Source organism: Heloderma suspectum, chromosome 5 (genome assembly GCF_057233095.1).
Source record: "Heloderma suspectum isolate Gila_16-S chromosome 5, 16-S_ref, whole genome shotgun sequence".
Lineage (NCBI taxonomy): Eukaryota > Metazoa > Chordata > Lepidosauria > Squamata > Helodermatidae > Heloderma > Heloderma suspectum.
The window spans coordinates 17969209-17986588 of record NC_139462.1 but is presented as its reverse complement, the minus strand read 5'-3'; the positions used below and the strand labels follow the sequence as shown (position 1 = coordinate 17986588).

General features: G+C 43.6%; 1 protein-coding gene across 3 annotated transcripts; it reads left to right on the top strand.

Moving 5' to 3' along the window:
- The first annotated feature begins 246 nt into the window (after positions 1-246).
- On the top strand, positions 247-17380 carry PAQR3 (progestin and adipoQ receptor family member 3). Of its 3 annotated transcripts, XM_084855436.1 has the most exons (9): positions 247-411; positions 1423-1527; positions 1989-2248; positions 3524-3686; positions 4761-4916; positions 9814-10011; positions 10713-10803; positions 11963-12111; positions 13799-17380. In XM_084855436.1, the coding sequence occupies exons 3-8, from the start codon at positions 2064-2066 to the stop codon at positions 12100-12102; spliced, it is 933 nt and encodes a 310-aa protein (XP_084711562.1). In that variant the 5' UTR covers positions 247-411; positions 1423-1527; positions 1989-2063; the 3' UTR covers positions 12103-12111; positions 13799-17380. The 3 variants fall into 3 exon arrangements, with proteins under 3 accessions (XP_084711562.1, XP_084711561.1, XP_084711563.1); XM_084855435.1 differs by lacking the exon at positions 1423-1527; XM_084855437.1 differs by lacking the exon at positions 13799-17380 and having other exon boundaries at positions 11963-12148.

Here is a 17380-nt window from a genome sequence, read left to right as displayed (position 1 = left end):
CGCGCCCTTCGTTCGTGCGCATGCGTGACTCCCCTTGCCGCCCGCCCGCCCGCGACCACACAGCCAAAGCCAACCTCGCCCGCCTCGCTCGCTTTGTCTTCCTACGTAGGGCGCGCGTGCACGCAAGCGCTCAGCACGTGCACACTACCTGGGCGTGAGGAGAGCGGCAGTCCTGATTGGCGCGCCCGCTGGCCCCGTCCGGCGGCATAGCGGCTGCGTGACCGTCGCGCGGTGATTGCGTAATCCGAGCGGGCCCGGCCGGCAAGCGAGGAGGCTGGCGGGTGGGTGAAGTTGCCGCATGAGCGCCGCTTGTAGCGGGAAGAGAAGGCGCTGAGCCCCTTCCCTTCTCGCCATGGTGCGTGAAGGGCTGAGGCGGCTCCCGCTGCTGAGGCGGCAGCGGCGACGACCGGGGTAAGCCGTGGGTGGGCACCGACGGAGGCAGGGAGTGGCTCGTACTGTAATGGCTGTAATACAGGAGCCCTTCTTGTCAGCTGGTACCTTAATGGCCATAATAGTTGAGCCCGTTACTCTCTCCCCCATTGGAGGCTGGTGGCTCTAATGTCAGTGGGGCTGTGAAACCACTCTTGGTTTCAGTCAGAACTTCGAAGGAGCTATCCGCGGTGCTGAAACCTAGCCCCAAAGTGGGTTCAGCACCTTGGGTAGCTCTTTTAGAGTTCTGGCTGAAACCCAGAATGGATCCACAGCCCCACTGACATCAGAGCCACCTGCCTCCGCTGCCCCCCCCCCACAACAACAGAGAGCCTTGTGACACCTTGACTAACAAATTTAGGGTGCGATCCTATGGGGGTAGGTGGCCACCTATCCAATGCAGGGCAGGAGAAGCCCGGAGGGGATCGTTCCCTCTGCGCTTCTCCTGCCCAGATCTGCGGCTACACAGCCAATTTCAGCTGTCTAGATGCTGGAAGGCGGAGGGGGAGAGGAGGCTGCCGGACGACACATAGGATGTGTCGTACTGGCATTTCCACTTTCCCGATCCCGAAATGCCCTGTTTTGGCCGCTCTGCGCTCCTCTTCCGAGCGCTGAGTGCAAGGCTGTTCCATGCTGCTGTGAGGCAGTGCAGAAGTGGGGAGAAGGTCAGTTCTCCAGTGGCTCCAAGGTTGGTTCCCAGAAAACCACATATCCTATGGCTGTCTAGCCGCTGACTAGCAGCCATAGGATTGCTCCCTTATTCTGGCATAACCTTTCGTGGACACTGTCCACTTCATCAGACCCACTTACACCCGATTATGTGAGTTTTAGTCCATGAAAGCTAAATAAATTTATTTAGAATAAATAAAATAAATTTGCTACACTTTAAGGTGCCACAAGACTCTTTGTTTTTACTGTGACATACTAACACAGTTACTCCTCTGCAAATTTTTATATATATATACCTTACCTTTTCTTGTTTGTTGCGTGCAGGTCCGTGGTTTGCTTCTGTTGGTAAATATACAGCTGATTGTTGTATTGCTACTGAGAGACCATCATTTTACCCATGAAGTTGAATGGGATTCAACTCGTGTTTTGGTAATCAAGATGATAACAATTCTGAACAGTTATATAAGGGATCTTTTTAAAAAATGTTCAAAATACTTGGGTATTTGTGTGTGATAATTACTTCCTTAAGGCTGGTTTATTCAATCAAAATACTCCCTTGGTAAAGCTTCTTCTAGGTTTTACGATTCCAGGTTGTAGGGTAGGTCTGGTTGTTTGAAAAAACTCCACCTCCAGGCACCTAGTCTTCCCTAATGCGTGGTTTTTAATCTACACAGAGGTGGATTTGTTTGGTTTTTTCCCAAGAGCTGCTAATCATTAGCCGTTTAAGTATCTTGAGTTGATAAGACACCCTTTTTCTGTTGCTCTAGTTGCACAATGTTGTGTACTTCACAGAGAACTGCTTTGTGACAGATGTGTGAAGAGTGGGACTGGATGTTCTGTGCTGCATTAAATATTAAGCCACTGTATGCCTTGTCTTGGTCTGTTTGCAGGTAAACTGTAGCAGAGGCCAGAGGCCTTGAGTACTACTCTTTTTACTCCTGGTTGATGACTGAAACCCTACTAAAATGCATCAGAAACTCCTGAAGAGTGCTCATTACATTGAGCTGGGAAGTTATCAGTACTGGCCTATTCTGGTGCCTCGAGGAATTCGCTTGTACACCTATGAACAGATTCCAGTGTTCCTGAAGGACAATCCTTACATCACGGATGGCTACAGAGCATACCTGCCTTCCAGGCTGTGTTTAAAAAGGTTTGGAGTTGATCCAAATGGTTCAAAATGAAATCTACCAACTAGTCTGAACTAAGGCTGTGCTTCAAGGAAGCAATAAACACTTTGATTGTAAACCTGTTTGTTTCAGTATATATGTTCTGCTCCTGTATAAATTATAATCAAAGCAGCTAACAAAGCAGGGTGCATTGTACTTCTGTATGAGAAATAGTAATTCATTTTGTCTGTTCTGAACATATTGCTGATCAAATTTCAAACGGTAGATCCGGAGTTCTGTGTCTTACGGTAATGCAAGAAACTTGAGCAACCCAGTTCCCCCATCCAATTACACAGGTGCAGTGCATCTGTGCAAGACCTTAGACCAGCATGTGCTTCCAGTGTGCCCATGTGGGCTGGGGATGATGGGACTTATAGTCCAATGCATCTGGAGGGCACTGTGTTGGGAAAGGCTGTCTTAAACTGAGCCAAAGTGGGCGGACAGATAGTGTGACAGAGTGATGAGGTTAATTGGCATACCATTCTGTGCTGGAACTGGGATTCTATCTTGCACCCCTGCAAGGCTATTCTCCAAAAACACGGGTGATCACTGAAAAGAGAAAAATGCCAGGTACTCACAGCCCCATAAGTTGAAAGGCAAAAATGCATTTACTGACGCACGCACACACACAGCAGGAATACAAATAACACCATACGCAACATACTCCCATGACAGATGTACATCACATGTACAATGTACTCCCATGTAATGGTTCCTGAAGCAGAGTTTTTCCTCCCTTGGAACCCATGAACTCCCATCCCCATTTGCCCATCCCTCTGCCTAGGAAAGCTTATAAGGAACCCTGGGTTATTCCAGCTCTGTTCTGGCATTTTTGCTGATGGGTTTTTGCTTTGGGATATGTAGGAGGTGTGTTCAGGCTACAGTGTTTTTAGTTGTTTTAGTTTTACATAGCTGTTGTGATACTTCTGCTTTAAACTTGTATTTAGTGTATTGTTTGCATATCGTATTTGCATATTTTTGTGAGCTGCTTTGGGGGCCTTTTGGCTGAAAGGTGGCATAGAAACACAGTATAATGTAACATGAACTCTTCTGAAATGGGCTGAGATGTAGAAACAAGTTCTCTGTATATATATATGCACACAGGCAGGTTGGGCAGAATTGGATACTGACTAGCTTGTATAGGAGCAAGTGAGAATGCAGTAGCAGCCATCTTAGCTGGAACATAGGATTAGGGTACCAGTTTAACAAATGTGTCAATTGTGAACAAGACAGTCATGGTTGTTTTCTTCATTTTCCAGCCTATTCATTTTATCCAATGAGACAGTCAACATCTGGAGTCACTTACTGGGCTTTTTCCTCTTCTTCACTTTGGGCATATATGACATGACTTCCGTGTTGCCTTCGGCAAGTGCCTCAAGAGAAGATTTTGTAATTTGTTCTGTTTGTCTCTTCTGCTTTCAAGTAAGCTCCTTTATGAACTGCAGCCCAACTTGGGTGGATGGGAGGAAAAAGGCAGGGAAGAAGGTCTGCATTCTGTCCCAGTTTGAGGTTTGTGGTGTCCTTCTGCAAACTCTAACCCACTTACAGCAGCTTGGCTAGTCTCAGTCTGTGGCCCAGTGCTGGAGGAGAAGCTGCCTTCAGTGCTCTCAGTGTGTGGTTCCTTTTTTTATTGGTTTAAATATTTGTATCCCATTTTCCTTTTTACAAACCTCAGAGCTACTTACAAAAAAATAATAAAATTTTAAAAGTAACCTACAGGCTTCACTCCACTGTATATTGGAAGGGGGCAATATGGTTAGGGTCCAGATTATGGAACACCTTCTCCTGTGAAATTCATTCGGTGCCCTTTATATGTGTTTGAGCACCTGGGCAAAGCATGTTTATTCTGGGAAGCATTTGGCTTGCTGGGCTGATGATGTGTATGTGATGAACTCCCATCTTTAAAAAAAAAAAAAAAGTTTTATCTGCTGAGCCTGTCTTCATTTTCATATTGTTTGTTGTAAGTCATTTTGAATAGTGAGAGTGAGGTAGGGAACACTGGGTAATAGAGTCAAGCCAGATAGTTTTGCCCTGTTCCTTAAGTCTGTGTTTGTAGTCCAACTGGAGAGGCACAAGCTCTTTGGGTTATTGTGTACTGAGCCCAAAGGGAATATTTAAGAGATTTTATTATATTCAGCAGTATATAAATGCCACAAATAAATAAGCATTTCTGCACCGTTGCCTTAGCAAGTGTGTCATCACCCTCGAGAAAGGGTAAGAGGAGTCTTCGCCTTACTTTCTAGCTTGAAGCTGGACAGCAGACATGTTACAGCCCAACTTGATATATCCCAGGTGCATGGCAATATGGCATTATTGATTCCTAGTAACAAAAGTCAGAGCAAATGGTCTACTAACATCAGACACTCAATCTGCTGTTTGTAGATCCCCCACCCAATATAGTTTAATCCGACTATTTAGAGTAGTGTCTTATTGTTTGGCTCTCATGAAATTAGACCCTGAGAAAATTAATGTGGATTTGTTTGAATGTTTTTATAGGTCTGTATGCTTTGCTCAGTAGGGTATCACCTCTTCTGTTGTCATCGCTCAGAGAAGACCAGTCGACGGTGGATGGCGTTGGATTATGCAGGAATTTCCATTGGTATCCTGGGCTGTTATGTGTCTGGAGTCTTTTACGCATTTTATTGCAATAATGTAAGTTGGCATTTATGTTGATTGGTGTAGCTTTGCCTTTGTTGATGTAGCTTTGCCTTTGAAGTTTCTGGTATTGCAATTGTATAATTTGGTTGAGAGGGAGAATTAATTAGGGATGAATATAGAGATCTGGCATCACTTCAGATAAAAGTATTTTCCCATGAAAAGAGAGACTGGTATCTTGATTCAGGGTGAATTAAAATAATTTTTCAGAATAATCTTGATTGTTCTTCCATTCAAAATTCCAGTAATATTGTGTTCATTTAAAATAAGCTGATTCAAAATGAGATTTGTCCTCTTAAAAAATAAGTGCAGGAATCAAGCTGGTGTTCCAGTTCAACCATAGAATTGTGTACTGAACAAGTGTACCATATTTAATTCTAGTATCGCAAAGTCCAAGGAAGACATCATGTTTCATATAACCAAAAAGAAGGCCAAACGGGCCAGCTCAAGCAGAGGCCTCACTTTGCTCAATCATTTAATGAACGACTGTTGTTGTTGTTCAGTCGTTCAGTCGTGTCCGACTCTTCATGACCCCATGGACCATAGCACGCCAGGCCTTCCTGTCCTGCACTCTCTCCCGGAGCGTGCTCAAGTCCATATTCATTGCATCGGTGATGCTATCTAGCCATCTCATCCTCTGCCGTCCCCTTCTCCTTTTGCCTTCAATCTTTCCCAGCATCAGGGTCTTTTCCAGGGAGTTTTCTCTTCGCATTAGGTGGCCAAAATATTTCAGCTTCAGTATCTGTCCTTCCAATGAGCACTCAGGGTTGATTTCCTTGAGGATGGACTGATTTGACCTCCTTGCAGTCCAGGGGACTCATAAGAGTCTTCTCCAGCACCACAGTTCGAAAGCATCAATTCTTCGGCACTCAGCCTTCCTTATAGTCCAGCTCTCACAGCCATACATTACTACTGGGAAAACCATAGCTTTGATTAGACGGACCTTTGTCGGCAAGGTGATGTCTCTGCTTCTTACTATGCTGTCTAGGTATGCTGTAGCTTTCCTCCCAAGGAGCAAGCGTCTTTTAATTTCATGGCTACAGTCACCGTCTGCAGTGATCTTGGAGCCCAAGAAAATAAAATCTGTCACTGCTACCATTTCTTCCCCTTCTATATGCCAGGAAGTGATGGGGCCAGATGCCATGATCTTAGTTTTCTTAATGTTGAGTTTCAAACCAGCTTTTGCACTCTCCTCTTTCACCCTCAACAAGAGGCTCTTGAGATCCTCTTCGCTTTCTGCCATTAGGGTGGTATTGTCTGCGTATCTGAGGTTGTTGATAATTCTCCCGGCAATCTTAGTTCTGACCTGTGATTCATCCAACCCGGCGTTTCTCATGATGTACTCTGCATATAAGTTAAATAAGCAGGGCGACAATATGCAGCCTTGTCGTACTCCTTTCCCAATTTTGAACCAATCGGTCGTTCCATGTCTGGTTCTTACTGTTGCTTCTTGACCCTCGTACAGGTTTCTCAGGAGACAGGTAAGGTGGTCTGGTACTCCCATCTCTTTCAGAATTTGCCACAGTTTGTTGTGATCCACACAATCAAAGGCTTTAGCGTAGTCAATGAAGCAGAAATAGACGTTTTTCTGGAATTCTCTTGCTTTCTCCATGATCCAGCGAATGTTGGCGATTTGATCTCTAGTTCTTCTGCCTCTTCGAAACCCAGCTTGTACTTCCGGTAGTTCTGGGTTCGCATACTGCTGAAGCCTAGCTTGTAGGATTTTGAGCATCACCTTGCTGGCATGTGAAATGAGCGCAATTGTACAGTAGTTTGAACACTCTTTGGCGTTGCCCTTCTTTGGAATTGGAATGTAAACTGACTTTTCCAGTCTTGTGGCCACTGTTGAGTGTTCCAAATTTGTTGGCATATTGAGTGCAGCACTTTAACAGCATCATCTTTTAGGATTTTGAATAGCTCAACTGGTATACTGTCATCTCTGCTAGCTTTGTTGTTAGTAATGCTTCCTAAGGCCCACTTGACTTCACTCTCGAGGATGTCCGGCTCAAGTTCAGTGACCGCACTATCATGGCTATCAGGGACATTCAGATCTTTCCTGTATCGTTCTTCTGTGTATTCTTTCCACCTCTTCTTAATCTCATCTGCTTCTGTTAGGTCCCTGCCTTCTTTGTCCTTTATCATGCCCGTCTTTGCACAAAACGTTCCCTTGAGATCTCCTATTCTCTTGAAGAGATCTCTAGTCTTTCCCATTCTGTTGTTTTCCTCGATTTCTTTGCATTGTTCATTTAAGAAGGCCTTCTTGTCTCTCCTCGCTATTCTCTGGAACTCTGCATTCGGTTGGATATATCTCCCCCTTTTCGCTTCCCTTCTTTCCTCAGCTACTTGTAAAGCCTCCTCAGACAGCCACTTGGCTTTCTTGCATTTCTTTTTCTTTGGGATGGATTGAGTTGCTGCCTCCTGAACAATGTTACGGACCTCCGTCCATAGTTCCTCAGGCACTCTATCTATCAGGTCTAATCCCTTAAATCTATTCCTCACCTCCACTGTATATTCATAAGGGATATGATTTAGGTCATACCGGAATGGTTTAGTGGTTTTCCCTACGTTCTTCAATTTAAGCTGAAATTTTGTAACAAGAAGCTCATGATCTGAGCCACAGTCAGCTCCAGGTCTTGTTTTGACTGACTGTATAGAGCTTCTCCATCTTTGGTTACAAAGGACATAATCAATCTGATTTCGATATTGACCATCTGGTGATGTCCATGTGTAGAGTCACCGCTTGTGCTGTTGGAAAAGAGTGTTTGCTATGATCAGCGTGTTCTCTTGGCAAAATTCTATTAGCCTTTGTCCTGCTTCATTTTGTACACCAAGGCCATGCTTGCCTGTTATCCCCGTTATTTCTTGACTTCCTACTTTAGCATTCCAATCCCCTATGATGAAGAGAACATCTTTTTTTGGTGTTAGTTCTAGAAGGTGTTGTAGGTCTTCATAGAACCGATCAACCTCAGCTTCTTCGGCATCAGTGGTTGGGGCATAGACTTGAATTACTGTGATGTTGAATGGTTTGCCTTGGATTCGTACTGAGATCATTCTATCATTTTTGAGATTGTACCCCAGTACTGCTTTTCCCACCCTTTTGTTGACTATGAGTGCTACTCCATTTCTTCTAAGGGATTCTTGCCCACAGTAGTAGATATGATGGTCACCTGAATTAAATTCGCCCATGCCTGTCCATTTTAGTTCGCTGATTCCCAAGATGTCGATGTTCAATCTTGCCATCTCATTTTGACCTCCTCCAGCTTACCTTGATTCATTGATCTGACATTCCAGGTTCCTAAACAATATTGTTCTTTACAGCATCGGATTTTCTTTTCACCACCAGACGCATCCACAGCTGAGTGTCCTTTTGGCTTTGGCCCAGCCGCTTCACTCTTTCTGGCGCTACTTGGAAATTCCCTCTGCTCTTTCCCAGTAGTATATTGGACACCTTCCGACCTGAGGGGCTCATCTTCCGGCGTCATCTCTTTCAGCCTTGTGATACATTCCATGGGGTTTTCTTGGCAGGAATACTGGAGTGGGTTGCCATTTCCTTCTCCAGTGGACCACATTTTGTCAGAACTCTCTGCCATGACCTGTCCGTCTTGGGTGGCCCTGCACGGCATAGCTTATGGCTTCACTGAGTTACGCAAGGCCCTTCACCACAACAAGGCAGTGATCCATGAAGGGTAACTGGGGATAACAGTGCTTAGCTAAAAAAATATCAGTATCTCCTCAAACTTGGATTTTCCATAATAGCACTGTTCAGGCTTTTGGATGAACCTGTGTGGTCTTAATGTGGGAAAGAGGGTTTTCACGCAAGCCCCACCCCCAACTCCCTGCATGTGCCAGTTCCATTTCCAATCTTCACGCATTCAGCACAGTGGTCTGAAGGGGAATGCTAAGCACGTTCAGCAGAACATGCTTACATGTCTCCCTTAGGTCAGGAACCCTGCCTTATCACGGTTCCCAATCACAAGGAAGGTTCTAAACGTGTTCACCTGAATGAATTCGTGTAAAGTGCTCAAAGGTCAAGAGCTGGAAATTAGGGGTGGGCTAGTGTGCACACGCCCTCAGCCTTTCCAAATACACAAAATATTAAAGGGGACCTTTCCTAGCAGCAGGGACTCCTATAGTTTTTGTTTAATAAACAAAAGGTGCAATCCTGTGCATGTTTAGACAGAAGAAAAGGCCTGCACCTCCCAGCATGCTGGGAGGTGTAAGCCTTTTCTTCTATCTAAACGTGTGTAGGATTGTGCCCTTAATTGCTTAAAATTGTAGGTGTGTGTAATGGCAACTGCTAGTATCGGCAGTACTCTGATCATGCCTGTAGAAGGGATTTGAAATACCAGTCAACCCTGCTCTGCAGGAAGTGTGCCATTTTCTCAATTAAAAGGCACATAAGGGTGGACTAATAAGTATTCAGTATGACAACCTTTCAGAACTTCTATGTATATATTCCGTATAATAAATTGAACATAAGAACTGATTCCAAGTTGTGAATCCAATCCATAACGAGGAATGAAAACAGGTTCATTTGTGGGGCAAATAACAGTACATGTTTTGAGGGAGAGTCCTGATCACCGGGGTCTTAAAATATGTGACATCAAACCAAACAGCATATTATGGAAATAAATCTTCAAAACTAGAGTACAAAATCATTCTGTAAAAATGATTGTGCCACCAAGATGTAAAACACTTTTTTTAATACGTAAGAGAGAATACAGTGCTTCCTTAATGGTTTCTGTGGCTCATCTCCATGACCTGGAAGTCTTCCTTAAGGGCACATTCTAGAATTTGGGGAAATTCCCTTTTATTTGATTTTGTCGTGTCTTAACCCCAAGATTTTTTTATGTTGGTTATCACTTGGGCTGCCTCCTTTTTCCCCCTTTTCTAGTACTGGCGTCAAGTATACTTGATCACTGTGCTTGCTATGATCTTGGCAGTATTCTTTGCTCAGATCCACCCCAGTTACCTCACTCAGCAGTGGCACAGGCTGCGCTCAGTCATCTTCTGCTCTGTGTCAGGCTATGGAATCATTCCTACCATCCACTGGGTTTGGCTCAACGGTGGTGTCAGTGCATCTATTGTGCAGGTAAGCAAAGAAGTTATTTACCAGACTTGCATCCCAAGCCTACCCTTGTTTGCTCTTCAGCCTTGCTTCCAGATAAGATGGCTTAGGGATTGCATCCCTTAACTTAATTCCAATTCTTTTTACAAAATGAAAGTTTTCTGCAAATCTGCACTATTTCAAATGTGAAGCAAAAGAGAACACCAATTTTGAATCAGAATTACGTTATTATGGCCTGTTCTTAGGCTGTGCCAAAATGATTATTTCTGGGAAACAATGGGAGCAACTTTGTACTTATCGTAGCGCTAGCTTTGATCCAACCTTGTTAGCTTGATCATTGAACAGTAATAATGAAGGGGAAGGAAGAGGAAGTTTGTTGTGCAATTTGGGCAAGCATTACTGCTGAAAAAATGTGTATTCAGTTTGGCTTTCTTAAGAATGACATGCCTTTTCCTGTGGAGATTATTTCATTCAGGGAAGAAGATTATAATGTTCATGGTTGATGTTCATTCTATTCCATGTTATCTATCCCTCTTTAAAAATAAGCAAAAGTATGTAGGGAAATGAACTCCTCAGCAGAGCTGGGGCGCATCCTTGTTTTCGGAACCTACTTAACATTTGGACACTATTGAAAAGGATTACTCTGTGCCTTATCAGGTGTTTTTATAGCTCTGGATCTTGCTGATCTCAAACAACTAATGTTAACCCTGCTTTTTTTCTTTCAGGAATTTGCTCCCCGTGTGATTGTGATGTACTTGATAGCTGGCATAGCATTTCTCTTCTATATTTCCAAAGTCCCAGAAAGATATTTCCCAGGTAGAGATATTCTTCTACTAGAAGTGATGTTCTGGTAGCTGTTGGACCTTGCTGTAAGAATGAATAGTGGGAGCATCCTAGGAATCTTCATGGTTGTTCACCCCAAATTGCAGTGTGTATGTGTAGCTTCTAAAGGCAGATCTGCAGGCAGGGCAATCTTCTTGTGGGGGAGGACTGATGTTGGAGCCTCCAACAGTTTCAAAGCCCTACTGGTGCTGGCCCAGCAAAATGGAAAAGTGGCATTTCTGTTTCCCCCTCCCTTTCCGGGGCCATTTTAAAAAAAAAATCTGAATTCTTTCCCATTGAAAACAATGGGAGGGAACTGATCTATGGCCACTCCAGGGTGGGAGTATATCACTAGCCAGGTCAGAGGTGTGTCTGGGAGCTGCAAGAGCTGTGGATTTTGGATATCCACAGTCTCTCCTAGAATACTCACCACCACACTTCCCCTTGCCTCCATCAGAGTTCTGACATCAAAAAGGAACTGCCATGGATGTTTGGGGGGGGGGGGGATCTAAGAGCTGATCTCCCTCTCTGAAGGCAGATCTCTCCTTCCCTCCTCAGCAGGGGAGATATGATGACTCCTAGGACCCCCAGGATACCCTCCCAGGAACCGTAGGATTCTGCGTAGTCACCTGCAGAAACCTGGGAATCTTGACATTACTAATGTAATGGCCTGCTGTTGTGTGGGCATCAGGAAGTCTCTGGTTCGTAGGCGAGAGAATGAATTACTGTCCTGTGCACCACCTGCTCACTGTTGCATGATATGGTAAAGCAGAATGGCATGTGCCATCTCCCTGTGCCCCCCCCCCCCCCCACACACACACACTTTTTAAATATCTTAAGAATTGAGTTGCTGGATCATACCAAAAAGGACCAGTTGCCCAGCATTCATGTTTCCAGCAGTAGCCAGACAGATGCCTGTGGAAGCTCACATGAAAAGGGGTGTCCCTCCGCTGTTGTCCAGAGATACTTGCTTAAGAAGTTGCTTTCCAGCAATGTTACCTCAGGGACCTTTCACACATCTGTAGAGGTGATAACTCATTTTCAGCCAGACAGTGAATATAAATGGGTGCCCAGGTGCATGCAAGCACTCCAGATGAATGAAAGGCATGATCTTCTTTAAAGGTAAATGAATGTGTCTTCTCCTTTCCAACAGGGCAGTTAAACTACCTCGGCTCTAGCCACCAAGTATGGCACATCCTCGCAGTGGTGATGTTGTACTGGTGGCATCAATCTGCCCTATACATCATGCAGTACAGACACAGCAAGCCTTGCCTTGACCACAGCGCACACTAGCACACACAGGTATGGCAGTCTCTGTTGAGGAGATGAAGATGGACTGTTAGGGGAAGGGGATTTGCCTTTCTGTTCTGGAAAAGGCATGGGTGGGGCTCCTTGCCCAGAGGTCATAAAGGGCCTCCAGCTGGCTATTCATTATTAGTGGGGATGTGCCTTACTGATGCCCTGGAATTTCCCTTCAGAATAATCCATGGATCTCTCAGATCAACAGCACTCATATCTTCTCCTGATGGCCTTTGCTCCTCTGTGACTGCCTGGTCACATAAAACTGTCTCACTCCAAGTCAGACCATCTAGCTCAGTGTTGGCTACACTCACTGGCAGCAGTTCTGTTTCAAACAAGTCCTTCCCAGGCCTATCTGGAGATGCCAGGACTTGCACTTGGACCATACACAAAGCATGTGCTCTTCCACTGAACCATGGCCTTTCCTCTTATGGACCTTTTTCCTGAAATATTCTTTATCCTCCCGATTTCCTTGGATTTGGGCTCAACCTCAACAGGCCATCTGTTAATCATGTGCCAGAGCTCTATCAGCTGAAGCCCTAAATCCCCATCCCTGAATTCTGGCTCCTGAGTGGCTGGAGGTGATCACAGTTGAGGAAAGCATTGGGGACCCAAATATTGTGCAATATTTCTCTTCTCTCTGTCCCATCAGCCAGGACAGCTAGACTGGTGGGGACGAGGAAGAGGGCCTTTTCTGTGGTGGCCCCTACTCTGTGGAACTCCCTCCCTAGGGAACTCCGTCATGCCCCCTCTTTAATGAGCTTCCGTCATGCATTAAAAACGTGGCTGTTCAGGCAGGCGTTTGGGGTGGGTTAGGGTATTTTAGAAAATGTTTTTATTGTAGAATTTTATTGTTTTAAACTGTTTTTATTGTATGTTGTACATCGCCCAGAGTGGCTGGGTGACCAGCCAGATGGGCGATTAATAAATTTAATAATAATAATAAAAAAACTTTGCTTAAGTTGCTATTGAGAAGCTCTTTGCTGGGTTTGGAAATTCCTGGGGAGGCTGGTGATGATGGAATGTTGCCTTCTCTTGTGGTGAAGGGGGACAGGGAGAAGCATTCTGAGGAGTACGAGAGACACATTCCAGCTCACAAAACCTCCTTTAAAAATCTTACCTTGATATCCAGACTGTATTCATGCCTTCCTTTTTCAAATTGCAGTAGCGTGGAATTAACACGCAAGCAAAATACTTTGCTTCTGTATGATTCACGTGGCCTCTTCATGAAGGATTGAACAGCCGCTGTTTCTGTTTTCCCCTCATGCTGGAAAGAGCGCTCTCCCCCTTTGTTGCACATATAAAGGATGCTGCTTTTGAAGACTGCACTCTGTACAACTACTTCGATCGCAGGCAGAGAGCAGTAGCTTGTTTTTTACCACTTTTGTCTGAAATAGCTGCTGCTTGTGTGTGTATTGATGATGTTGGCAACAACTTTATTGCCACTGTTTGCTTACCTGGGGATTTCATGAATCAGCATAGCCCCCTGCCTCGTCCTGTATCATCTTACAACTACTTCTGTTTATCTTCCCAGACCTAAGATGAACCCTCTCCCTCCATCTTTTATTTCAACTTAAATCCCTGGAGGGGGTGACCTTTCCCAGTACCCCCTTGACTTAGGAAGGCTCCCTAAGGTTGATCATCAGACTGTGCTTGCAATCTTTTGAAATGGATTTTGTTTGTTTTTCAGAGTTTCACCACTGCACCGAAGTTGTGACAATGAACGTCTGCTTGCTTTGAAACCTCACTACTTTAGGGTTGGTGTATTAGCAGGCAAGACAATTAAATAGGCCTGCAGCAGCCAAATAACTTTCTGTTCAAGTTTAGGACAGTGAAACAGCTGCAGAGGTCACCCTGTATCGGGGTAATATAACTGAGCCATATAAAAACATGGATCGTTATTTGAACTACTGATATACAAATGGTAATAAGGCTTTTGCCTGAGGACTGTGGATAAGCTGAGGAAACATTCTCTAAAATGCATGCATGTGAAGTTCCTGTGATAAATTCTCATTCTGGGATCTCACCTTGGAACTTGAAAATCCATGTTGTCTGATGTATCTTTTTAATGTGTTGTGTCCTTGCACTGATGTTTGCTGTTGTAAAACTTTAAATTATGGATTTGATAATCTTAACGGACTTCTTTTCCTTTTCTCTAAAAGAGTATCTGCTGCAGCTTTCTTCAGTGGTAACTTAGCAGGTTAGTCCTATTTGCGGGGGGTGGGGAGTGTTGGTCCCCATCCATAATTTTAGATTCCAGGTTGCTCTTTAAAATGTCATTCATCAGTAATCCAGCATTTTGCAGCCTAAGCTGAAGCCCCTTGCACTGTTTGTTAAAACGTGTGTTTTAGGGAAAACTTATTGGGAAAACTTTAAGTATTAACACAACCCCCAATCAAGATGCTTGCTGCTTCTTGGCTAAGCACAATTGCTCTGAGCTATCTTTTCGGAGGATGACATTTGCATGTTGCCAAATGTAGAGCAGCCATTAATGGCTGGGCAGTTACTTCCCCTGCCTTACTGCTCTTTTTTGAACTGAGTGGCAAACATGTCAGTAGCCCACTGCCAATGAGTAAATGGTTTCCGTCAGTCCAGAACAGTTTTGTTTCTGGCTAGTGGTGTGGCCACCTCATGTTTTGAACTTCCAGCTGCCATTTCTTAGCAAATGCGTTGAGAGGAGATGATTTGCGGGGAGAAGTGGGAGGAAGGAAGTACTTCACCTGCTCCACTTCCCCCAGGTTGGGCTCTAGACTGTTGCAACAGTAGTATAGAAGTGTGGGAGGCGGGAGAGAGAATTTGTGTGCAGAGGAATTGTTAATGTACGTTGCTTGAGGTAGGCCTTGCCCTAAAGAGCAGCTTATAAATTCCTTTAATAATAAAGTGCTTCTCTTCTTGCCCACTACTTCTTCCCTACATATTTCTTCCTGATGCTTTGTCATGGAGAAATGGCCAGGGTCTCAAAAGACGAGATGACTGCAGAATATGTAGTTGTGGCCGGAGTTTAGATTTTGGAAAATGGCTTTTTACAGTTAACTAGAACATATTTTAATATATAGGGTACAGTAGTCTACATGTTGAGCACCTGTTTACTCTTGTATGTGTTACTGTATACCTTTAAATAGATAATGAAGTCTTGGAATACAGAGGGAGGCCTGGTAAAAATGTAGGTTTGTCAACTACTGGGGAAAAAACTTTTTGAGATCAATACTCACCATCCCCAAAAAGGGACTTTTATGCTTTGCAGGGGTGGGGCTGAGGAGAGGAGATAGTTGGAAAGGGAAGAGAGAAAGAGATTGGGGAAAGCTGTGTCTACGTGGATGGGGTGGGGGGAAGAGCGTGGGGTGGCTCTAGCCAGACAGCTTTCACCTAAGGGAGTGCAGCCCTTAAAAGTGGGGAAAAGGTTCCCACTGGGAATACATGTAGTTAACTGCAGAGTAACCCTGGGGTTTGTACTAGCCCTCTATCACTGTGCATTGAAACTTTAATGTTAACTGGAATTTTAGTCATTTATGCACTCATACCTCCATTCACAATAAAGGCTCTGTGCATGGTGGTGATGGAAAATGCATTATCCTGACCCTGGCTACTCATGATCTATAGGCCCAGACTATATTTTAAACCAGAACAGAAAATTCTGAATAACAGTATTTTCTTTATTAAAAAATAATCAGGATTATTGCTGAGCTAATTTCTCATGAAGCCTCTTAGTGGCTGAGCTAAACGTTTACAAATTGCTATATGAGACAAGAGCAGAACCAGAGTCCCCTATGAGCTAGTGTAAATAACTGGAAGTAAATTGTCATGTTAGCACAGACTTGCACCTCACTCTGCCCTGTCGTGTACTTATTCCAAACAAGAGAATAAGCACTTGTTTCCCAAACCCAACCTTGCCTTCTTAAAAACTCTTATTTTAAACATCGCTTTTTTACTTTGCTTTGTAACTACTAATCACTCACAACAGTGTTGTTTAATTGTGAATGGTGGGGGTCCCTCTTGGTCCCTTTCCCCTTGTAACAAACAGTCTGAAGGCACCAAAACCACAAGCCTTCTGTCCCTCTCTGGAGAGTGAAAAACCAAACTCTACAGCTCTTGGCCTGTTGCTAGGATGAAGACCATTACTGCAAAAATAGGTTGGGATATCTGTCTGACATTAGAATGACTGATCAAGTTTGAAGAAAAAAACCTTCGGTGTAATAGTTCACGCTAACCTTATTCATATTGTGAAGAGTCCAGAGGTGCAGGTTTTTTCTACCGTAAATGTACCTTATCAAACAATCCAACTGTAGTACAGCAGAATATATGCTAGGTAATAATACAGGCAAACCTATTCTTGTATACAGCTACTTTAAACATAACTGAAAAATAGCCCCCTGTGGCAGCTCAGTTTTCTTGTGCAAAAAACTAATACTTTGGGAGTAGATATAAGTGACAGTTAAAGGCTGGTTGTATTTTCCCCCAGATCATCTTCCATATCTGGTAATATTGACATAGGCCTTTAGGTAAAGGTCTTTTCCCTTTAGTCAAAGAGTAGTTTTAGATCACTGTTCGCTGAACTTAAAATAGAGAATCTTAACCTGTTCGTTGGTGCTAAAAGCAAAATCAATGTGCTTTTGAAAAAAAAGGCAAGTTTCTGTTTACAGCTTCTAGCACTACACAGATTTTTAGACCCTAACCCTTTTTATTTTGCAGTTAACTTGTTAATATTTTTTTTTAAGATTCTGGTAGGATTTAAATGTTTAGTAATACAATGGAAGGACATTTTTTGTCTGCTATCGTTAAGGTAGATTGAACTCCAGTGATAGCTGTACATTAAAACCTTTTGTAAATGCCTGCATATGCATGTAAACTAGTCTTTGTTTTCATATTTATTTAAGAGGTGTTGTGAATGTATAGATGAGCTGCTTTTAACAGGAGAACTCTTCAGAAACCTACAGGGAACAGAATGCAAAATGGTAAAAACAGTAGTACAGATTTGCCTCCTTAACCTTTCCCTGGTAATGTTGACTATCAGCGAAGCAAACATGTACCAATATCTGCTATAGGAGCCTGATTTTAATTTAATTTAAGTTAACCTTTCTGCAAGCATGGGTTTAGATGAGTCATTGATTAGTACAACTGCGTGTATGTTTATTTTCTCTGCTCATCTTCAACTACATGTACAAAGGAAAGTCACTGCAAAATCCTTTCTACTTACACTTGAGTGCAATTTAATCAAGTTGCACAGTATGTATTATGTAAATATTGTCTATGTAAATAAACAGTTTATGGCAAA